This window comes from Lissotriton vulgaris, chromosome 1_1, assembly GCF_964263255.1.
Source record: "Lissotriton vulgaris chromosome 1_1, aLisVul1.2, whole genome shotgun sequence".
NCBI classification, from domain to species: domain Eukaryota; kingdom Metazoa; phylum Chordata; class Amphibia; order Caudata; family Salamandridae; genus Lissotriton; species Lissotriton vulgaris.
The window spans coordinates 48835280-48859919 of record NC_141685.1 but is presented as its reverse complement, the minus strand read 5'-3'; the positions used below and the strand labels follow the sequence as shown (position 1 = coordinate 48859919).

Sequence of the window (24640 nt, the reverse complement as noted above, 5' to 3'; positions counted from 1 at the left end):
AGAAGAAAAGTATAGATGGCCCGTATCAGGTACGTGGGATGCCGAGTGCATCATGCGAGTAGAAGAAGCATTATGGAAAAAGAAAGCCAGACAGTCACAGAAAGATGCCATCGAGTTATGGCGCAAAGAATCTCATAAAAGAACCGAAAAAGAAATCAGAAAGTCAGAATTAAGTAGAGAATCCTTAGAACGAGCTAGGTGAACGAGTTAAAACCGAACAGTCAGACAGACAGAGGAATGCCCTTATTAAGGGTATGTACCCTCTTCTTGCCGAGGGCTTGCCAAAAGCAACCCCGGAGGCATCCAGTAATTTTCCGCCACCATTAGTTCTGATCAAGCTACGTCACAAACCGACCGCAGCTGATATTTTTATTTCGTCCTATTTGGACGACACAGTCCCAGAATATGCAAATCCTGTTCCGCCAGCTCCTGTAAATAATGTAAATCCTGCTCCTCCAGTCACCGGAGTACCTGTTACGGTACCCCCTGTCCAGCCCACATTACAATTTCCCGCCGCGCCAGCACGAAGAGTATCAGTCGACGATTCTAGTTTAGGGGCCGCAGGAGGAGGTCCTCCTGGTACCCCGCCACCACACCAACGTGTAACGTTGGTCGAGTTACATGAATGTGCGTTACAGCGTACGCCCAAATATAAGTCCGTTGCAGAAATCCGACGAGCCCTTACTGAATGCCGCTATGATCCAGTCGCAGGTGATGATAGTACAGTTATATATTCCATCCGTGTAAGACGGGTGACCGGGTATTTGGACACCCTACCGAATATGAAAGAAGATCTAGACAGAATATATCGTTTCATCCGTACAGGGGATGATCCAGAAAGTATTGGCGAAGCCATGTCTCAAAGGAAAGCTGAGATCCAGCTCATGTTATTAAAGTTTCTGATTAATTGTTTAATAAGAGAACAAGACTCTCCGACTAAAGATCCGGCCGTAATGAGAACCCTGACCAGGTGGAGTGATAATATAGCCGAGGGTAAGCACAGAACCATCAGTAGTATAGAGAGTATGTACAAGAAAATTCGTAAAGAAATAATAAGGTTACACGAGAAACGCAAAGAAGCACTAGTAAACGAGAAAGAAAATGACTCTTCTACTGAAGAGGTAGACGACGAGAATCCCACTAGAATAGCGTACGTAGGTAGAACTAGACTTTCCGACCGACATTCACGTCTAGACTACAAGAAAACTGTTCCTCATCCAGCACCAGAACAAGGTTCTCTAGAACAAGTATTTCAAGCTACCGATCACATTTTGAAATCACGAATCGGTTATAGTGAATTAAGTACTATGCATGAACAAGAACTAGCCCGATCAGCAGTCCGATGGATTACTGATTCTACCACTTTTCCAGATGAAATAGTGGCACAAATGTTTCTGAAACTGCCCCCAGCCGAGCAACGACTGGTGGGTATGTATATGATTCAGCACCTCATCACATTGTATGAGGGTCAACATTCTGATCCAGGTCCGTTACACGATGTCCTGAACGAGTTACTCCAGTATAGATGGAAAGGTCTAGGTACCGATTTAATTAGTGTTATTCTAGAACAGCGCCACAAATATAGAACGTTTTTGAACCCGCATTTTGTTCATGTCTCACCCCCAGAAAGTAAACCCTTTTACATAGACAGACAGAATCCGTTACGAGAAGTACACCCAGTCAGGACAGCAGATGGTGAAATGCAACGAGTGTTTGTTTACACTCCGATTACAAAGATGGAACTCTTAGAGATGAAGAAATTAATTCCCTGTCATGAGAAAGATCCAGCAGGGTTCCACCGAGAATTAAAAGACATGCTCCGTATGGGAGAATACACGTATCCAGATATAATTAAAATGTTAAAAGTCCTGTTGCCCGCAGGGGTATATGAAAAACTCAAGGAAAAAGAATGGGAGGTGGGAGAGAAAAAGATCGATTGGGCAGTTCTAGAAGCTGAAGATAAGATACGAGTACCAGGTACCGGTCTTGGAGAGAAATGTAAAGAATTACCAGAACTGTTAATACAAGTTTTGCCAAGATTACTAGCCACTAAAAAGGAAGACTGGGATGCAATCTCAGCCTGTAAACAGAAACAAGACGAAGACACTAGTGATTTTTATTCTAGATTTGAGAAATGCTTTAGTATTAACAGTGGCCTCAAGACAAGTATCGAGTCATACCCTCATCTCTTTGTTACTAAATTAGTCGAGAATTCAAGTCCACAAGTTAAGAACCGAGTTTTGAAAGTCGAAAGTACCTGGCAAGCTAATACCCCGTCCCAAATGTTACAGATGCTCCAGTATCACCAGAATAGAATCAGAGAAGAGCAAGATCATGAAAGGAAACGTATGAAAGACACAAAAATGAAAGTACTAGTTGCACAATCTGTTCCTCAAGACAGTCAGAAGAGGGGTACGAATCAAGCCAGTCATCCTGCAGTTCCCGTTAAAGGGACCTGCAATTATTGTAAACAGCCAGGTCACTATATAAACGAGTGTGCAGTTCTGAAACACAACATAGCTACCGGTAAAACTAAAGAAAGCCCACGTCCGCCTAGACAAGAACAAGTTTCACAGACTTCTCAGCCACAGAATGCACAACAGACAGTTCCAGCACCGCAGCCTATTGCTGCAACACAGCATTTTACACAGCAGATGTACCAGTATGCACAGTCCGAGTATCCAGAGTATCAGCCATATTCATGAAACAGCCTAGAGAGGGAGGTAGGCTTGCCTCTCATCGAGATACCTGTAGATCAAGAGGGTCCCTATGTTCACAGTCAAGTATTAGGGAAAGACAGAAAGTTTCTGATTGATACAGGGGCAAGTAGGACCACTATAAGTCACGCCGAAGTTCCAGGGGCTCCGCTCTCAGGCTCTAGAAATGTTTCCCTTGGATTTTCAGGAAAGCCTATTGTAAACGAGATATCTAAGCCAGTTACTCTAGAAGTAGGTCCATTGTCCCGCACTACTGATCTGTTACTTACGAAGTCATGTCCAGAAAATCTGTTAGGTAATAAAACACTGAAAGAATTAGGTGCAGTCATATGTTGTTCCCCCGAGGGAATACGCTTGTTTTTACGTGACTTCAAGGGTCACTATGTATTACGAGATTTTGATCCGAGATTGTCTAATGTTCCGCAGCATCTATGGGCGCAAGGTCCAACTGACGTTGGCTTCGTGCAAATCACACCCCATCGTGTGACTCTTAAGCCAGGCGTAGTGTTACCGCGAATCAGACAGTACAGATTGCCACCTGAGGCTGTAACAGCCTTATCCAAAATTATTGACGAGCTCATGGCTCAAGGTGTAGTTGTAGAAACTGACTCCAATGTATGTAATTCTCCGATCATTCCAGTCATGAAACGTACTGATCCAAATGCACCCCCAGTATATCGATTAGTGATTGACCTTCGAGAACTCAATAAATGTGTTATTCCCCAGTACCCAGTTGTCCCGGATATCTCTTCCCTACTGACAGCCATTGATTCTGAAGCCACATTTTTTACAGTCATAGACCTCAAGAACGCATTTTTCAGTGTCCCCATTCATCCAGACAGCCAGTTTCTTTTCGGATTTTGTTTAAATGGAAGGAGCTACCAATTTACACGAGCTCCTCAAGGTTTCACAGAAAGTCCTAGTATTTACAGTCAAGCACTTAAGAGACAACTAGACAATATTCACATGCCAACTGACACTGCCCTGCTCCAGTTTGTCGATGATCTACTGATCACAGCCCGTTCTGAACGTGCTTGTTAGCGAGCATCCCTTACAGTCTTGTATTTCTTAGCCGAGATGGGGCACAAGGTGTCCCCTTCGAAGCTTCAATTCTGTGTCCAGCAAGTGATCTACTTAGGCCACTTACTGTCCAAGTGGGGTAGGCAGTTGACACCTGACCGTATCCAGTTAATAGCGAGTCTTCCTCAGCCCAAGACACAGAAGGAGGTGCGTGCTTTTATCGGCCTCACTTCTTACTGCAGACAATGGATTCCTCAGTATGCATTCCTAGCCAAGCCACTGATACAGTTAACGACACAGGAGGCAGCCGTATCGACTGTCCTCCCTTGGACATCTGAACATACATTTAGTTTTAATGAGTTAAAGAAAGCCTTATGCCAAGCTCCAGTTCTAGCTACACCGAACTACAGTAAGCCTTTTACACTTTTCGTCACTGAACGTGAAGGTACAGCATTATCTGTTCTTACACAAGATCAAGCAGGACAATACAAGCCCTGTGCTTATTTTTCGAGCACACTAGATCCTGTAGCCCAGGCTCTGCCTGCGTGCCTCAAGTCAGTTGCAGCCACAGCACTAGCTATCAGACAAAGTGATTCCATAGTATTAGGACATTCCTTGACAGTACAAGTTCCACACTCCGTGGAAGTTCTTTTAAACCGAACACAGACTCAGCACTTGACAATTGCACGTTTAACAGGTTATGAACTGACACTGTTCCAGCCACACATAGAAATCAGACGCTGCAACGTTCTAAATCCTGCTACCCTGTTACCATCAGTTATTTCGAATCCTGCCACACATGACTGTGTGGAAGTAGTTAACACTATGACTAAGCCAAGACAAGATCTGACAGATATTCCATTACCAGATCCCGACCTGACACTTTATGTGGATGGTTCATGTATGAGAACAAGTACAGGAGAACTAGTAGCCGCGTATGCAGTGACTACAGACACTGAAGTTATAGAAACACACCGTATTGACACACTGTCTGCTCAAGCAGCAGAGCTAGTTGCTCTGACACAAGCCTGCATTCACGCCAAGAACCTGAAAGTCAATGTTTACACAGATTCACGCTACGCATTTGGAGTTGTACACGACTTTGGAGTGCTCTGGCAGGAGAGAGGTTTCATGACTTCTCATGGAACCAAGATTCAGCATGGTCTCCTTATTCAAGCTCTGTTAGATGCCATACACTTACCGACATCTATTGCTATCATGAAGTGCAAAGCACATACGAAAGTTACTGACACTATTTCTCAAGGTAATGATCTAGCAGATCGCACAACCAAGCTTACAGCACAGACTCCAGACATTTCAGTTAATCCGACACAGACACATACTCCAGATCTGACTACCTGTATGACAGTTAAGGACCCCACTCAAGATGTCATAGATATCCAGTTACATGCTACTCCCGATGAAATCAAGAAATGGTCCGAACAAGGAGGGGTCCAGACAGATCAGGGATGGGTAACGAAGGGAAAAGCCACATGGTTTCTCCCCGACTCTATGGTTCAAGTCATTATCAATACCGCACATAGTCCAGCACATTTAGGAGAAAAAGCTATGTTAGATAGTATCCAGAACATTTGGTTCAACAAGCATTTACGAGCTGCAGCCAAGCAGAAGGTCCGTACCTGTATGATATGTTGCCAGTTTAATCCAGGTAAAAGTGTCCCGGTGGAACAAGGTGGATTCCAGCCTCCTGACCACCCTTTTGAAGTCCTCCAAATGGATTATATTCAGATGGAGCGATGTCGAGGTTTCAAGTATGTCCTTGTAGTTGTATGCGCTTTGTCCAGGTGGACAGAAGCATATCCAGTCCCAGATTACACAGCCACGACCACTGCCAAGCAGTTGGTTCGTGAATTCTTCCCCCGCTCATGAAACATATTTCCCTTTTGTTAGGGTACCAGTGGAAGTTCCATTGTGTACGCCATCCTGAAGCAGCCGGTCTCGTAGAGAGACATAATCAGACCCTGAAAATTCGAATTGCAAAAGTATGTAAAGAGAAAGGGGTGGACTGGCTAGTAGCTCTGCCAGTCGCTTTGTTTTATATGCGCATGGTCGCACATTCCAGATCAGGTCTGTCCCCGTACGAGGTCGTATTCGGCCGCCCCCCTAACATGTGGGGTACACCTAGACCCGAAGTATTACAGATGTTTCAAGTAATATGCTGACAGATTACCTAGCTTCCTTGATGTCTGCCCTACACTCTTGTCGTTCACAGGTTGCCGCCTCATTTCCAGACAATACCGAGGTGGCACCGCATGAAATCGTTCCCGGATGCATGGTTCTTGTCCGGAATTTTGATCGTTCAAGTCCGCTGGAGCCCCGCTGGAAAGAACCCAAACAAGTCCTCCTGGCCACCCGTACTGCCGTCAAGCTGGAAGGCAGGAAGGGCTGGGTCCATCTGTCTCACGTAGAGAAATTTTATGGACTAAAGACTGTTTCCAAGAACATTTCCGAGGATTTTAAAAGCTGCCAAAGTACTATTCTCAAGGACTGTCCCGCAAAAGACAATGATACAAATTCCTCCCTGTTAGAGAAAACTCCGCAGCAGGAGTACAAGCTAAAATTAAGGTCTAGTAAAATAAGTCAGCCAGTTTGATTGTCTAAGTCCTCCCCTAGGTGAAACGGTTAGACCGGTTTCTGACATGTATATAATAGACCCCCACAGAGAGAGAGTTAGTGAGAACTCTAAAAGTTGCACTATTATTTTATGTTTTCTGCTATATCTCAGCCTTATGATTACCTGCACAAGTTATGCATTTTATTTGTGTTTTCCAGTTTCTAATGTAAATGAGTCTTCTAATGTTACAATAGAGCACACGTTTAGTGATCTACCTCCTCATGAACTCTCATATCGTCTTGCTATGCGTAATAATTCCTTTATCCGCATGTTACATTATTCACACCAAACCAGCAATGCCACTAATTGTTGGGTGTGTGGTCGACTCCCCCCTTTCCAGACACCGAAGGGAGTTCTGCCACTTTTTCCTTATCCATTTTCACATAATGGTTCGTGTGGAGCATGGTCCACGTTAACGTCATCCTCAACAGATATGTCTTTTCTTAATAGTACATGTTTTCCAGACAAGCAAGGTCTTCCCCACAGAACAGGGTTAGATCTAGAAAATGAAGTTCATAATTTGGGTAATTATTCTTCGAATTTTATGGTCCTGAATGTTCAGTCTGATACTACTCCAGACTTACCCTCTATGTCAGTATTACCAGTCAAAGGGGAATTATGTGTCCGAAAGAATGGTTCCGTACATATAGGCCATAGTGATTGTACGACTATTGTCAAGTATGGTGACAGTGGGAAATCTATTTTCAAAGCTTCACGTCATTCTTATTTTGTTTGTGGTCAGACCGCATATGTTCGTCTGCCCCTCGATTGGGAGGGAACCTGTTACATTGCCTTCCTACTGCCACCAGTTTTCCTAGCCCCACCTGACTATCATAGGAATTCCCACCTAGTACATACGAGACACAAGAGAGACCTCCCGATTGTCGATTATACTGAAACTGCTCTAGAGCAATACATAGATATCAATAAAGGTGTCTTCCCCTATTTAGGTACTGTCGTGAATAGTAAACTGATACGTAGATTAACGAGAACCCTTGAAGCAGTAGTGATTGAGACTACTTCTGCTCTAAGTAACTTAACCGAAGAGCAATCCTTTATGAGAATTGTCGTGCTCCAGAATCGTCTCGTCCTTGACGTCATACTGGCCGATAGGGGCGGGGCATGTAGAGTCATCGGATCTAGTTGCTGCATTTTCATTCCAAATAACGCACCGTCTGTTTATTCAGCTATTACCAGACTCCATAATATTGCCCATATGTTACACCAAAATCCAGGCACCTGGACATGGTCCGGTTGGTTCTGGAATATAATTTCCGTCTGGGGATGGAAAGTATTGTCATTTCTGGGTATTGCAGTAGCGATCATATTCAGTTGCTGCCTCTGTTTACAATGTGGCCCTGCGATTTGCGGCATTTGTGCTACCTCTTGTATTCCTAGTCCCGAGTCCCGTTCTAAATCCAGTTTCAAGAAAATTCGAGACGAGCAAATGATACTGTATGAAATGATAGATGGTATCATGAATATTGATGTTTCCTGATGGAAACGTAGTGACAAGGAGGGAATGTGGAAAAGTAAATTTTGCCATGTTCTGTGTCCCTACGTGTCCCCCATCTTATGTTATGTGTGCATGATTAATATGCATATGTATCCCCCATGTTCGATTAAAGACGCAATTACAGTTGTGTCCATCTCTAGTATGCCAGTTTCCAGTTCTCGTGAAAGCTACGAGTATTAGGCCTATGTAAAGTTGCGTTGCCACGTTTCTCAGTGTGCACGTTATTTCATTGAAAAGTCCCCGTTTCTAGGCCTCAAAAGGGCCCGGACACCAGATTCAGCTCCTGTCTCCTGAGCCCTCGCTGAGGAGCGATACAGCCCCCACCTGTATTCCTGACCCTTCACTTACTTCCTGCCTCACAGTGCTCGGCTTGGCCTGGCTCTGCCTACGAGTCTGCCAAGAGTATGTTATGATTCTAGTTATCAGTCCAGCCCTCCTTCTCTGCATTCCTAAGCTACTGAATCGCATCAATAGTTTCCATCATTGTCTAGCCTTTACGTCTCCATGTAAGAGAAATACTGCATTTACTGGTCATTTAATATTCTTCAACACGCACTACATGTAGAATAATGCATGCTCCAGTCTTAGACAGTATCAAAAGCGGCCGAGAGGTCCAGCTGGCTGAGACGGCCCTGCCCCCATCATCCAAAGTCTCACGAATAGCCTCCGCTACTTCCACTAGGGCAGACTCGGTACTGTATGTGGCCCTGAAACTGGATTGGGCAGGGTGGAGAAGGCCTTGCTGCTCAATGAAAGATGTGAGCTGCTTGTTGACCAATTTTTCACAAACTTTAGTAATAGCAGGAAGCAGAGAGATGAAAGGAAGATGGGGATCTAGAGGAGGTTATTTTATGAGAGGAAGAAGCAGCGCCTGTTTCCAGTCCGATGGAACGAAAGCAAGTGAAAGTGAGGTATTAATCAACTGATTCAAGAATGGATTGATAACAGCAGCTGCTGTAGCCATAAGTTTCGCAGGGCAAGGATCATGAGGGGAGCCCGATGTAAGGCAATATAAGGCAGCCAGGGAGTCCGGCAGAGATACAGTTTCAAATACAGAAAAGATAACGAATGTGATGGAACCAGCTAAATAATCAGGGGACAGCCGAGAAGACTGGCTATCAGAGTTATGAAAATGTGATTGCAATACCCTGACCTTATTGATAAAAAAATTGGAAAGTTCTTCACACCATTTGAGAGAACGGGTGTGGACCACGTTCATTGCATTTGGAGAAATTAACCTTTTTACAATGCTAAACAAGTCTTTAACATTATTACTAGACTGGGCAATACAGTCAGCGTAATAGGTCCACTTGGCCAATCTAATGGCCGCATTGTAGGCCTTTTGGGCCATTTTCAATTTGCTCTTTGCCTCCAAGCCATTATCTTGTCTCCATTTTCTTTCCAGCCTTTTACGATGCTGCATCAGAACTTTGAGCTGGGGTGAGAACCATGATTTTAGGCAGTGAGGCATTATGGTGTCTGGGTTTGGCTTGTGGAATGAGATCGATCACCACCTTCTCAATCCAACTATTGAAATGGGCAAGTGCAAGAAGAACATCAGCAGGGAGCGACAGCGGACATTCTGCTAAAGCTAGACAGAATGCATCAAGCTCTATTTTAGGGGGCAGCCTTCCCGGCCATTAAAGCGAAGCCTGAGAGAAGGAACACCTTTGGAAATCTGCCAGGAAAAAGGAATCAGATAATGGTCAGACCAAGTGACTGGTCGAGAGGGAGACAGTAGCAAAGGCAAACTAGAGCAAATTACATCGAGCGTGTGACCACCGCAGTGAGTCGGGTCAGACACATATAGTTGTAGTGAAGACGGTTGTATCACAGCTAGAAAGCCATGTGTGTCACTGGTGTTGGTGTTATCGATGTGGATGTTACAGTAACCAAAAAGAAGAAAGTGCGAATATCGCAAAGCCCTGGGCATGGTCCAGTCGGCAAGCAGTTTAGGAATGGGACCAGCAGGTCCAGGGGGACGATATAGCTGTATCCCACCCAAGCAGTAGTTAGGGGAAATTTTGATGCAAAAGTCGAGGGCTTCAATGTCAGAGAAATCCGTCAGTTCATTGCATTGTCATACCCACTCTTTCCTCACAATCAAGGCCACACCACCGCCCGCCCCACTTTGCGGTTGGTTCTAAATAGCTTAAACCAATTAGGGATAACCATTTCGACAACTGAATTAGAGGAAGGACAAACCAGGTTACATAGAGCAGGTCCAAAGACTCATCGATAAGCAGATCAAAAATATCCTGATAATGCTTAGGAATGGAACAGGCATTGATAAGCACAGCCTTAATATCACGTAACACAATCCTACCCCCCGACACACCTATAGAGGCAAATTCAAGTTTATACTTATCACAGGTGCACTTATTGTCCACCGCAGCATCCCATCTCCTGCATTCCCCACAATTATTAAGGTTAAGGGATAGCAGCTCATGACAATCATACCTCAGAGTTTCAACACTGGTATGAGCCCGTACACTGGCATAGTAACTGGTACCTGGCCGCTGACGGGCGCAGATGGGCTTGCCTTAGGTGCACATATTTAAACCCCCACCCTCTAAGACGAACTAGAGCACGCACTGAACAACATGGCGTCTCTAGTCCGGTACATCCAGGAAGTGGGAGTCCCAAGGGAGAAATTAGGTCAAGCGGCGCATAAAGCCACCAAAGGTACCAAATTCAATTAGTTAAAATTCGCAAGCTTTCTATTTTATAAAACATAGTAAAAAACAGAAATTATTAAAATGCAGCAGCCGATGGTGTGTTAAGTATAGAGAGCTCAGGTGCAATGATCTCTAGGCGAGAGATGCTCGCGCAGCGCGCATTTTTAAACGCCCACCCTCTAAGATGCACTAGAGCACACACTGAACAAAATGAGGTCAAACGACGTGTAAAGCCGCCGAAGGTACCAAATTCAATTTGTTTAAATCACAAGTTTTGTATTTTATTAAACACAGTAAAAACCAGAAATAATTAAAATGCAGCAGCCGAAGGTGCGTTAGGTATAGATTGCAAAGGTGCAATGAGCCACAATATATTTCTACTGTTTGTACTGCTTAAGTTGTGTGCGCTTACATTCTCAGCCATCTTCTTATTTTGTTTTTCTTAAATTATCTATAGGTACATTACCAAAACCATAATAAATGACGTAGGTCATGTAGAGTTAACCGGGGATACTTGCAAACCTACAGAGGGCTCACCCGTGGTTCTTGGCCGCCCTCCCTGGAAATCAGCTCCACTCCTAGCAACACCCGCTTCGCGGGTGTCGCGTCGTTCACTGGGGAAACATCGGCTGTTGGGAGCCTTTCCTAGCTCACAGCCTCAGCGAGCAAAAATCGGCGGAGGACACTTCTGCATCTCCATCTTCAAGTCGGCGGCAGAGACCGGTGCTGTAGCAGAGACTCGCTTTCTCAGGAGTCCCTGCCTGCACAGCACACCTGGTCCGCGCTGACTTGGTGCCCCGCCCCCAGGACGCTCAGCAGGGAGTGAAAAGCTCTGCCCTGCCTTCCTGCAAACGGGATACTTGCAAACCTACAGAGGGCTCACCCGTGGTTCTTGGCCGCCCTCCCTGGAAATCAGCTCCACTCCTAGCAACACCCGCTTCGCGGGTGTCGCGTCGTCCACTGGGGAATCAGCGGCTGTTGGGAGCCTTTCCTAGCTCACAGCCTCAGCGAGCAAAAATCGGCGACACTTCTGCATCTCCATCTTCAAGTCGGCGGCAGAGACCGGTGCTGTAGCAGGGACTCGCTTTCCTAGGAGTCCCTGCCTGCGGAGCACACCTGGTCCGCGCTGACTTGGTGCCCCGCCCCCAGGACGTTGTAGACCTAATTTAGCAACACCCATCTACCGCTGCGCGGGAGCGCCGGGAGAAGCCCGGGACAGTCTGCGACAGTCCGCGACTGGTCGTTACTGGACTGGGCCAGGGACCCTGCCCAATACATCACCAGTGAGTCCCCTTCTTTACTAAGCATATTTTGTAACATCATTTTGCTTTTGGTCAAGAGTTACCCCTAGTACTACATATAAGGGTGATAACTGTGGTAATTTAGTGATTCATCGATTGAAAATGTCAAAATCCAAAACACCGCAAAATGTTAATACACTTGACAACTATCTCGTCCAAGTTGTCACGAAGATAAATAACGAGAGAAGATCTACCTTGGGCCTGAGCCTATCCCCCCAAACTCCATCATTAGAAACTTTGCCCCCTGATGCATCTGATGCTAATACTAGTAGCGAGGTATTCCACCAGTCATCTCAGGAGAATAACTCTTTAACACAGCGAGTAGCGGTCCTAGCTGAGGTAGATGCTTATGAAATACCAGAAGAAGAAATCATACTACTAGAAGATGAGCCCCCAGCACCGGTTCCTGCCCCTAGATGTACTAAGGGGGGGGACAAAAATCAGCCTAAAAGGGACAGGCTCCGTTCAGGGAAAAAACGTCTTGACAACTCCACCGGTAAAAAGAGTAGAGATGATGAAAGGGATACTACCGAGGGAAAGGTAACGATGGACACTGACCAATTTAAGAGGCTGGTAAGTGCCCTAGAAGTTAAAATCTTGACCAAAATTGACTACCTAACTGAAGAGGTGATTAGACTAGGGGAGCTCCTGGATAAGACCAGGAAAAGGAAACCCCCCCTAGACAGGAGATCTTGAGAGTAGAGATGAAAGAAACCCAGACACCCTTAGACTAGAACCCCTGATTAATATTCCTCTTATCCCTACACAGGATAATGCTTCTGGAGGGGGGGACCGGAAGACAGGGTGTAAGCAGGGCCACTGAAGGGTTAGAGAGAGGGGAAAGATCTGAAGAGTGTAGCATAGAAAAGGGCCCAGTAGAATTGATCGTCGAGGCCTCGCCTCTAGTATTGGTCCTTGCCAATGTCCCCCATTTGGAATCTGGGCACATAGAGAATCCGTCCTCCCTGATAAATAAATCACTGCATTGGCTCTCGCGAAATATGGCCTTTTCCCCGGGTGGCATGGATCAACTGGCCCAAGAGGTGGTAAAGGCTAGAAGAGTAGAGTGGATAGGGGGAAGTACCAAAAAATATAGAGGGGACTGTGTGGTATTACACTTTTCAGATCCTGAGGTGTTGCCAAATGTCCTGGGTAATATATATCCTCCACAGCGTAGATCCACAGAGATAGTCCCCCTAACTTTGGACTTTTTTTATGCAAGGAGAGGTAACAAGCTTAATCCCTCTGTGCTGAGAACGAAATGGAATACAGTGGTACGGAGAGGAAAGCCCTCTGACGCCAAAAGTAGTTGGGGTATGCCCTTGGATAACAGATTTTTAGCCTTATCAGACTTAAACGAGTGTGATTGACTGGATGAGAGGGAGAGTGACTTGTTGGAACGTACAGCCGACTTCACATCTGGCGAAGCTGTCTTTGTAGAGAGGAGAGTATCTAAGTCCATCCCTCGACTTGCCATCAAATCAGCAGAAGGGAGCAAATGCTCTCGGGGTAAGGTAGAGTAGAGTCCAGTAAGGCACTTGGACTCTACTGTCAGATGTCCTAATGCTCATATGGCATGTAGCGCTCGACTTAACCCACAATATCCTCCCTGTAGCCAAAATTTGTTGCTACCACAAGAGATGGACGGTTTGGCCAAAAAGGGCCTTCAACTTCTATCATGGAATTTGGCGGGTATTTCGAGCAAACTAGAGTCCCCAGAATGGGGGGAGTTTATTCAGCTCCACGACATAATCATGTTACAGGAAACGTGGGCAGTGCTCCCTGTTCACCGGCAAGGGTTTCTACATTTTTTTATCCCCGCAAAAAAGAACCCCAAGGGGCGTCCATCAGGGGGCTAATTATATGGGTTAGGCAATCTCTACAATGTATCACAAGAGCAAGGCCAGTGAATAATTGCGACATACTATCAGTTGTGATTACTTGGGGGGATGGGTCCGAGTTGGCCCTTTTTAACATCTATGCAAGGGGAGTACCTGGGGGTAGAGATTCAGATGTGGTAACAGCACTAGATAATAACATGGAAGCTCTCCCACAGCACATTACAATCATGGTGGGGGGTGATGTGAATACCACATTTGAACCCTTGGGTCTTGAAGATGGTGCACTCTCCCAGGATGAGGACGCTAAATGGGGAATACCGCAGCTAGATTTACCCCCGATAAAGAAGTGGTCTGAGGCAGCCATTCAATTGAAGAGTATGTGTTTATCCAGGGGGTTGAGGGCTGCAAATGGACGCACCCTCTCAGACCTACATGGTGCTCCCACCTTTGACAACCTTACGGCAAGTAGTAGGATTGATTATATCCTTGTAGATATTAGAGTCTGGCATATGGTTAGGGATATGAGGGTCACCCCTAGAGTGGAGAGTGACCATAACCCGTTGTGTCTCCTCTTTCAATTAAATCATGGGGTGACAGTGCCAGGCTCGGATAAGGGGCTCCTGCCCCTGGACCTAATCTCCACTAATAATCTACGCCATATAAAATGGGCTGCACTGCTAGATAGGCCTGAAAAACTGCAAGACCAAAAAGGGGTGGTGGCAAATGAAGTGAGTAATTTGCAGGACCGACACAATGATACTGACTTCTATAAATTAATTGAAGAGACACATCGCAAATTCTTCTCAAAGTTACAGGGGTTCTTTTCAAAGGAGGTCAAACAGAAGAAGGGCGTGTATCCTTTGAAAACTGCAGGATGGTATGACCAAAACTGCAGAAGGGCGAGACAGAATCTAAGTGTGGTATTGAGAAGTAAAAATAGAGGAGAAGTCCTGAAGGCCAGGGATCAGTATAGAAAAGCCCAGATTAGGGCAAAACGTTTGTGGGATGAATGCCAGTGGCAGGAATTAAAGAATGCCTGTGCAGCTAAACAACAAAAAGAATTTTGGGCAATTATAAAATGGAATAGGGGTGGAATAGCTGAATGCCCAAAAAACCATGTGGCTAAAGAATGTTGGGTTGACTACTTTAAGCCGCAATATTCCTGTACAAGGCCCCTTGAGTGTCAATCCATCCCGCCTATAGTATTCAACAAAGAGGAAGTGTTCACAAAAAATGACGTAAGTGTAGCTCTAGACAGGGTGACGAGAGGGAGGGCACCAGGCATCGACGGTATACCGGCCGACGTATTTTTGTCGGACCGGGAGATTTGGTGCCAGTACTTTGCCTGGCTGGCGAATTCTATAGCACAAGGAGCAGAAATACCGGCCTCGTGTAAAGGCGCAGAGATTATACCAGTCTTTAAAAAAGGAGATAAGGCCTTACCATCTAACTACAGACCCATCAGCCTTATCGATTCGGCGCAAAAATTGATGGGTAGAATGATCCAGAACAAAATACAAGACTGGATAGATGAAAATGGAATTCTCTCGCCATATCAAGCTGGATTCCGCCCCCTAACCAGCTCCATCGACCAGGTGTTCCATTTTTTAACATTGTACTGGAAAAATGTCACCTTATTAGATGGCCCATTGTTTGCCGTTTTTGTAGATCTAAAACAGGCTTTTGACTTAGTTCCGAGGCAAAAACTATGGAATATGCTAGGAGAACTTGGGATTAGCCCTGAACTATTGTCATTACTAGTGCGTATGCATGAGGGCAACAACGCTAAAATTAGATGGGGGTTACAGGGCGAAGTCACTGACTCCTTCCCCGTAGAGCGTGGGGTGAGGCAGGGATGTGTCCTGGCCCCCACCTTATTTTCCCTTTACATCAATGGAGTAGTGGACCATCTTAGGAAATCACCAACCGATGCACCCATCCTGGACGGGGAGTGGGTCCCGGTACTCATGTTCGCGGATGACACCCTCCTGATATCGCGAACGCCTAGTGGGTTACAAAAGTCAATCAATGCCTTTGGGGACTTTTGTATGTCTCGGGGCTTGGAACTAAACACTGCAAAAACCAAGTTTATGAACATGAACCCTATTAGGAAGTTTAAGGGGGCAATGTACTTTAATGGGGCCATGCTAGAAGAGGTGGATGCCTTCACATACTTGGGTATTAATTTGCAGGGGAATATGCAGTGGAAAACACACATTGATTCCGCGGTTCTAAAGTTCCACCAGCTATCTGGGGCTATAGCTCTGAAGCATACATCTTCATTGACAAAACCCATTCAACCTGTTATGGAGATTTATAGCATGAAAGTTCTTGGTGCATGTCTTTATGGAGCAGAGCTATGGGGGTTCGCTAACATCAATGGGTTGAGAGTTGCAGAGAAAAAATTCTTACGCAGGTTAATTGGCATCCCGCAGAGTACCCCATCTATACCTCTCCTCTATGACCTAGGGAGGAAAAAAATTGAGGACCAGGCTCGGCTGCGCCCACTTTTATTCTGGAGGCGCTTAAAGACTACGCCCGAACTGGCCTAATACGCTGCTGCACTTATGGACATTGTCAACTCTGATCGATTCCACAAAATTATGTGGCTAAAAGAAATCAGGAACCTATTAAACAAGCTCCATCTTGACCACTTATGGACTATTACTGACCCTACAGCCTTTCCTTCCAAGGACTTGTTGAAGAAAATGTACAGGGATATGATACAAAGCTCGGATTTGTCATCTAACCAGCCCTCGGTTTTAACCTCCAAGTTTTTGGAACATAAACTAGTCCCAACCTGTGAACATTATTGGGACTTGATCACAAAACCATTGGACAGAAAGCTGTACTTCCAGTTTAGGGTGGGTTGTCTACCGCTTAATGCATTCACATTAAAATGGTCCCCTGGTAATGTCAACACCTGTGCTCATTGTAAGGATCCTGTCGAGGACATCCCACATTTCCTGTTCGCCTGCCCCCTTTATGCGGCTCCAAGACAAAGATGGCTAAAACCTGCATGTAGAAATCTAGGGACTAGAATACATCAAGAAGCGCTTAGAATTCTAAGAACAAATTGCTCCCCTTGTATTGCCGTTGCACTAGCCAAATATTTGGGCTGGGCATGGATTATACGCACCCGCACTTTATCTCATGAATTGTCTCAAAACTAGCAGAATGCTCTTAGATGATTTTTTATTCATTTGACGCACCAGCTTTCTTTTTTTAACGGTTGTACATTTTTAATATGCCTTCGACAGTATTCTATGTTTAATGTGTATTTTAAATTGTTGTAATGTAGAATAGTATTTATTATGTCTAGAGTAGGGTGAAAATGCTTTTATGACAATGCTGTCGAATAAAGTTTTGAAACTTGAACTTGAACTTGAGTTAACCGATTAGTTTCCACATAATTAACAATGAACATTTCTTTCTTATTTACATATAAATTACATTATAATTCATCATGAACTAAGAGAATTCACTACATTAATATGTCAATTGACATTAATACCAGAGAATGGAGTAATTTTGTTTTCTAAACTGAGTGTATCATATTGTTGACCATTGTAATAGATTCAAACAATATTCAGAGGGGTTCTGTAAAAAGAATTTAAATCTAGGGGAGTTTCATTCAAGCCAGAGCTAATAGCTAGATTGAGTGTTCTTCAGTCTCGCTTTTTTGAGACTGTCTTAATACTATTACTAGTTCCCCAAAGTGAGACAACACACAATTTTTGATCAGGTCGCCCCACCTGTGAATTTCTGTCTCGCACCAAGACCATATGTTGGGGTGTAAAGTAAGTTAAGGAAACACTGAAGTAAGTGCCGTAGTGGTTACTCTGGGGCGTAAGTTATCTGTTAAGAGCAGACATCCTAACACTACTTCATCACCGGCATGAGCATATTAAGGAGGTAGCAGTTCTGTCTTGGTTCTTAAGCCATTGTGATATGTCAGTGGCCCCCAAACCTGTGATGATGTCATCCTTCTTTGAACTATTGCAAAGGGAGACCCAGCGCATCGGCTACTGCAGCTGAGGTGCAGTGTAATATAGCTCATAGTTTGGGGGGCCCCTGCCACCTTCCACTATGGGAGGTTGTACAGTTTTAATATGGCCCATTACCCAATATTAGTGCAGGCAGCAGTGCCCTCAATCCCCTGAAGAAAGTCTGTTGTATAAACTGGGAGAGCAGCAAAGAGGTAGAGCAGTCTTGGCAGGACTAGCATTTTAAAGATAGGCCCCTGGCACATGGCAGAGAAAGGTAGGGAATACCAAAGAGGGTTGAGCATCCTTTTGCCATTAGTGCTCCCCTGAGATTTCCCCCACCATGTCTTGTCCCTCATGGTGAATGTTGACTCCAAGTATTTAAAGATACCAAAACACATTGTATTCCCGCATTACGCACAAATCAGGAGTGCACATCTGAAAGCCTCACCAGGGGGAAGAGGCACAACTTGCCATAAAATATACAAATAACCAAATTCCTCCCAAACTCCTTCAGAAATGTAATTAATAACATCAGATTGTTAAAAGATACACAAGTGCATTGTATGTGTACAGAGATATGATTTGCCATCTATTACCCACCTGCAACCTGCATTTGGTAGCCCTAGTGCACAGCAAACATACCAAGGGCTCCATAGCCAGCACAAAAATGAGTGGTGAGAGCCGGAAACCCTCCCCGGCCCACTCTCTCAGTCAACAAACTTTTCAAAATCACTCTACCTGTGCCCACCCTCACAAACAGCTTTGTATACAGCCATTGTATCCAGCCCAGAAACACCTGACCTATCCCATCCTCAGTAGTACCTCTAAGAGTTAAGATTAACCTTGGATGTTGTTAGAAATTGGGTTTCTGGTTGGTTTCTGGTTGGCAGAGATATGCACCCTGTCCAAGAACCACCCTAGTCAGAAAAAGCTACATACATGGTAAAACATGATCTGTGCTCACCCTCTGGTAGCTTCTCACAGAGCAGTCAGGCACATATAAAGAGGCAATGTGTAAAGTATTTGTGCAACACACACACACAGTAACACAATGAATACACCACAAAAGACTCCACACAGGTTTAGAAAAATAGCCAATACTTCTAAAAAATAAATCAATACAAAATGACAAAAATCCAATATGTAAAAGTTGAGTTTTGAATTTTTAAGAATAAAAAGAGTTCTGGCGCTTAGAAGCAATACGCCTGAATGGAGGTTATCTGGTCACACTGGACCGGAGTCAAGTCTGCAGTTCAGGCCGACTGTGATGGAGCACAGGCCGGGGCAGAAGCCAAGCCAGTCTGTTGAAGAGAGGTTATTGATCCTGCTCACAACAGCGAGATGTTGGGTGCAGACAAGCGATGCGTCGATGTCAGGCATGCAGTCTATGGGATGTGTCGCTCTTCTACACACAGTGATGGTAATGTATCAGTTCTGTAGATGAGTTACTGAGTCGAGATTAATTTGTTCTTAAGTGCTATGTGCCAGGTTTCTCCACACTGATGAAGGATGCATTGATTTCTTGATCACACACTAGGCCCCCTTCCAGTGAGTCAGGAAAAAGGGTAGGGATAGAAAATGTGATTTCTCTGAGTCTCAGCAACAGTAGATAAGCCAACAAGCCTTTGGAGATCACTGCTGTGCAAGGCAGAGTCCAGCTCTCCTCAGCAGGATCAGAGAGCAGCAGGGCAGCACAAGAGAAAAACAGACCTTCCAAGTCAATATTCCAGCAGAGTGTCAGTCCTCGATGCAGCACAGAAGTTTTTTCTGACAGAGTTCAGTTGTAGGTCCAGAAATGTCTGATTTAGCAGGGTGACTTCAAAGAAGGGATTAGGAAGTGAAGAGAAGCCCTTTCTTCCCATTCCTGGCTCCAGGCTGTCAGTAGGGTGTAAGTATCCCTTTGTGTGGGGATATGACACTATCTATTCAGGTGCAAATATCAGCTCCTCCCTCTCTTCCTGCCAAGGAAGTACCATCAGAATGCAGATGAGTGTTCAGACACCTCTTACCTTCCTTTGTGTGTGTATGTCTAGAGAAAATACACAAAGTTGAGCTGTAACCCGCCCCAGGCATGTATTGGAGACAGGCATAAAGAGCTCTAAGAGAAGAGAATTGTAAACTTTCTAAAAGTGGCATTTTCAAAATAGTAATGTTAAATCCAGTCTACCTGGTAAAGAGGATTTATCATTACCAGTCCAATGATATGAAAAATGACAGCGCTATGCCTTCTCAATTAGGATTTACGGCTTAAAAGTGTATTAAGGAATTCCTACTATCAACCTCAGAGGGGAGTAGGCCTCACAGTAGTGAAAACGAATGTCGGTGTTTCTCACTGCCAGGTCATGCAAAACGTAAACATACTTTTATTACCTTTTACCTATACAGCACCCTCTCGATGGGCAAGCTAGGGCCTACCTTGGAGTGACTTATGTGTAATAAAGTGGTAAGGCTTGGCAAAGGGTTTTAAATGCCAAGTCAAAGTGGCAGTAAACTGCAGTGGCAGGCCTGAAACAGATTTGAATGGCTACTTGTGTGGGTGGTACAATCAGTGCTGCAGGCCCATTAGTTGTATTTATTTACAGGCCCTGGGTAGCTGGTGTACCACTTTACAAGGGGCTTATAAATAAACAAAATGTGCCAATTGTGCATACATCAACTTTACCATGTTTAGAGGAGAAGCACATGCACTTTAGAACTGGTCAGCAGTGGTAAAGGGCTCTGGGTACTATGGTTAACAAAAAGAATCAGCAAAAAGAGGAGATAAGCAGGCAAAATGTTTAGAGGAATAGCACCCCAAGGATGACAAGCTTAAGAGATGTCAAAGGCCTCTTCAATATAGAGAGGACTTCTTCCTCTTCCCCCCTTATTAAAAATGACTGCAGAGTATGTAAAGGGGTTCAGAGGTATGACGTGCAGAGCGATATTCAGTGGTTTCTAAAGTATAATCACTGCAGAGTATTTAATGACGCAGAGTGGCATTTGGCTTAGCTATTTTCCTAGTGCAGAATGCATCTTGGCCTCCATTTTTTTACACTAGGGTGCATTTTGCTCTCAGACTATGATGCCAAGTGCCTACTCTGCCCCATCGTAGAATTACTCAGAATAGCACAGAATTTTAATGTAATTCCAGGGAATTCTGCAGAATCAAACTCCGACAATTCTGCTCACCCATACTTGTAAGGCAGCAGCAGCGCTTGCATATTACAGGGCTTGCCAATATTTGGATATCCCTTTGACAATCCAGTAAACTTTCCATAACTGGTTTGGTGGTTAGTTGCACAGGAATGATTGCCTCGGCGAATATGGCTCATTACATCGTGATGTATTACATTGCGTGCTTTTGCAACGCGGTCGTTACAAGGATCCCGTTGTTAGTAAGCGATGCATTAACATCGCAAGTCATTACAACAACTTGCACGGGGGCGCGCTGGACTTAGGAATAGTATTAAATACTATTGCTACTCCAGTTTGAGCAACAGTAGTGGAGGTGTTGGAATTAATTTCCAATACCTCAGCGCCTCCCTAGTGCAAGTTGTTGTAATGACTTGCAATGTAAATGCATCGTGTACTCACAACGCAATTGTTGTAACAAAGCGTTGTAAATGCTGTTTCCCAATTCAGCCCCTAACCAATAAAGTGGTCACATATCTAATCTTAGCTGACTACACACTCTTCCACGTCCTTACACCTTATCTCTTGATGATGTTGTAGGGATTTAAAATTACACAGTCACCTTATACAGGATGCTTGTACAGTTTGTATTGTGTATCATAAATTTTAGACCAGCTTCGCAGTGGAACCAACATGATCTGGCACAGGTATAAGTCATCAGTCTATGCACTATTAATGTTATCATGGGAAAGCCTCCTGCAAAATGTGAAAAGATTCCTTTCTTGGATGCTCACAAGACCAGCCAGGTTGAAATGGTTTACTACAAAAAACTACATGGGCTGTCTCCATTCTCCCTCAGTAGAGCTCAGAAGGCAGTCTTATGGTAGGAAGTGACTGAGTCAGCCACTGCATTGGGGAGGAGGTCTGGACTATAGGGATAAATAAAGAAAAATGAGTAGATCAGGGTGAAATGTAAATGTAAATGTATTTCGATTTATATAGCGCACGAATCACCCAGGGGTCTCAAGGCGCTTGCTTAGGGAACCCGTCCTGGTATTCCCCTGTGAGATACCCCGGCAGGGTATCCACAAGGTGAAAGCCAGGCATCCCGCCGTGAGGGGCCGTTGTGGAGATTAAGCAAGCTATTGCCCAGAGTCGCAGAGTGTGACCCCATGAGTCGAGTAGGCACCGGAGCGAGAAATGTCGAGTCCGTGGAATTTTGAGCCCGAGACCCGCCGAGGCGGGGAATCGAACCCTGGTCCACGGCCGATCTCAGCTTCCGGGTCTGCCGCCTCTAACCCCTGAGCCACGCTTCTCCACATGAAGGAGATGTTCTCCAGTGATAGGGTTGTTAGCCTTCTTCCTAGCACTTGTCTACATCTCACCCCCTTCAGGAAGGGCGCCCTCACTATGGGGAGAAATAAAGAAATTGCAGAATGAGAGGAGGAGGGTGATCTTTAATCTTTTTCTGCCTACGTAAGACAGCCCATGGACTAGGTGTATATTTATGGATCTTGATAATATGACAACTATTGCTCACTATTTCTATCTCTAAAGCTACACACATTGTAATTGAAGTTGTATTTATATAGCACTTACTACTCCTGAAAGGTGTCCAAGCGTCAGAGCATGTTTCTGGCATAAACTGCCTGCGTTGTCAGGAGGTAGGGGTAAACTTAGTGCATATGCTGGCTGAATGTCCAGGGTCAGTGAATCTGAGAAGGGATATACCTCATTTTATCGAGATACAATTAAAGCTATGGATTAAGGTTACCCCTCAACCACTTTTGCTGGGAATCTTAGGGGCCCAGGAACAGGAATCTCTTTCCATGGCTCCATCCTCCTTTCTGTTTCTTGCCATGACCGTGCTCAGATTGTGCCTGGCGCCAGCCTGGCTTGATACTGCTCAGCCTTCATTTAATCACTGGTGTTAGATTTGGGGGTCTCTAGTTGGCACAGGTAGGTACTTGTGACAAATACGGACCCTTGCCTCTGGTCAGGATAAGGGGGTTACACTCCTAAATAACCCCTGCTCACCCCCTTGGTAGCTTGGCACTAGCGGACAGGCTTATCTCAGAGGCAGTGTGTAAAGTATTTGTGACCACATACAGTAACCCAGTGACAACACTACAGATGGACACCAGACAAGGTTTTATATAAAAAATAAGTATACTTTATATAGATTTACCACAAGTACATAAACCACAAAAATACACAATACTGTTACTTTAAGATGGTAGATTCAGCTTAGTTCAGTTCAGTTCTTAAGATGCGACACTTTGCGTCAATGTACCTTACGATGTGTTGCGCTTCCAGGACAAGCAATGTCGCAGTGACAGGAATGCGGCAAAGTTCAGGTGCAAAGAAATAAAGACGTGAAGATCTTCCAGATGCGGCACGCTACTCCGGAGATGCAATGAGTTCTCGGTTCGATGTGTAGACTGCAGCGGCGAAACTCTTGTTCAGATGTGTGATGGCAACGGCTTCAGCTTTGAAACTCTTCTCCCACGATGCATGAAGCTTCCGCAAAATGCGACAACTACAGCGGCCACATCCTTGTTCAGAAATTCTACGGCAGCGCGCTTCTCGGGGATGCGAGGCGCTTTCCTCGATGCGGTGCAATGCGACCGTTCCAGAGGCGACACCATTGTTCAGAAGTGCGACGGCAGGTACAGCGACAGCGACACGCTCCGACCTCGTTGCGAGACGCTTCTCTTGATGTGGTGCAGTGCAACAACTCCAGCGGTGACACCCTTGTTCAGAAGTGCGACGGCGATGGAGACACGCTTCCTCTTCGTTACGGCGCACTTCTCTCGATGCGGAGCAGTGCGACAACTCCAGCAGCGACACCCTTGTCCAGAAGTGCGAGAGCAGGAGCAGCGACGGCAACACGATTTTATCTTGTTGCGTCGCACTTTCAGCTCCTTGCGACATGCAGTTCCTCAGAAGGCCTAAAACAGCAGCAGGCACTTCCACAAGAACTATGGGGAGCTGGGGGTTGAAGTCTGTTGTCCCTGAGACTTCAGCAGTAGGCAAGCTCTTTTCCAAGCCAGTGGAGATCCTTCACAAGTTGAAAGCAAAGTACACAAAGTTCCTTTCTCCTTCCTTTGGCAGTAAGGCAACCACTGCAGGCCAATCCCCCAAGCAGCACTTCAGCTTGGGAATAGTCTCTCCTGAGTTTCTTTAGGTTCCTCTCCTCGGTAAAGGTTTCTTCTTGTAGTCCAAAAGTGATCTAATTTCATGGGATCAGGGTTCCAATACTTATACCCCAAAAATCCTTTGTTCTCTGAGGGGAGAGGGGCCTGTGCCCAGTCCAATCCAGTCCTGGAGCACTCCGTTTACATGACTCCTTCTTTCCTTTCACAGTGCAGAGCAGAAACATCAGATGCCCCACAGGAGGTGGAGCCAGCACTGTCCTATTCAGGTCCCAGGTGCAACTCCTCCCTCCCATCTAGATGCAGATCTCTCTATTGACCACTGGGCTGACTCGTCCTGTCTCCTGGAATCCTCCAGCCCTGTCACTCAAACTCCAGAAAAGGAATACACAACCTAACAGAGGCAGGCTTGAAAGGTTAGGCAAGCAAATACCTACTTTCTAAAAGTGGTATTTGCAAACACAGAATGTTAAAACTAACTTCACTAAAATATGTATTTTTTCATTCTGAGTCCAGACATACTAAACTTGAATTTCTACCATGTTCTCTGAGTCTATTAGGATTATAAAATGTAATACTTCTAACAGTCCATTCTGGCCTATGGAGAACAGGTAGCCTTGCAATAGTAAGAAACGAAGATGGCTGTAATTCACTATTAGGACATGCCACACACATCA

At 45.1% G+C, this 24640-nt stretch overlaps 2 protein-coding genes across 2 annotated transcripts in view; both read left to right on the top strand.

Annotated features, from left to right (window-relative positions):
• Window positions 1-731: 731 nt before the first annotated feature.
• Window positions 732-2705, top strand: LOC147737176 (uncharacterized). Its single transcript, XM_086918875.1, has one exon. It carries the CDS (start codon window positions 783-785, stop codon window positions 2703-2705), a length of 1923 nt encoding a protein of 640 aa, XP_086775001.1. The 5' UTR covers window positions 732-782.
• Window positions 2706-4562: 1857 nt separating this feature from the next.
• Window positions 4563-24640, top strand: part of LOC147737175 (uncharacterized) — a 139799-nt gene continuing 119721 nt past the window's right edge. Inside the window, exon 1 of the mRNA XM_086923031.1 lies at window positions 4563-5509. Coding sequence (XP_086779157.1) covers window positions 4563-5509 — 947 coding nt within the window. The remainder of the gene's footprint in view (window positions 5510-24640) is intronic.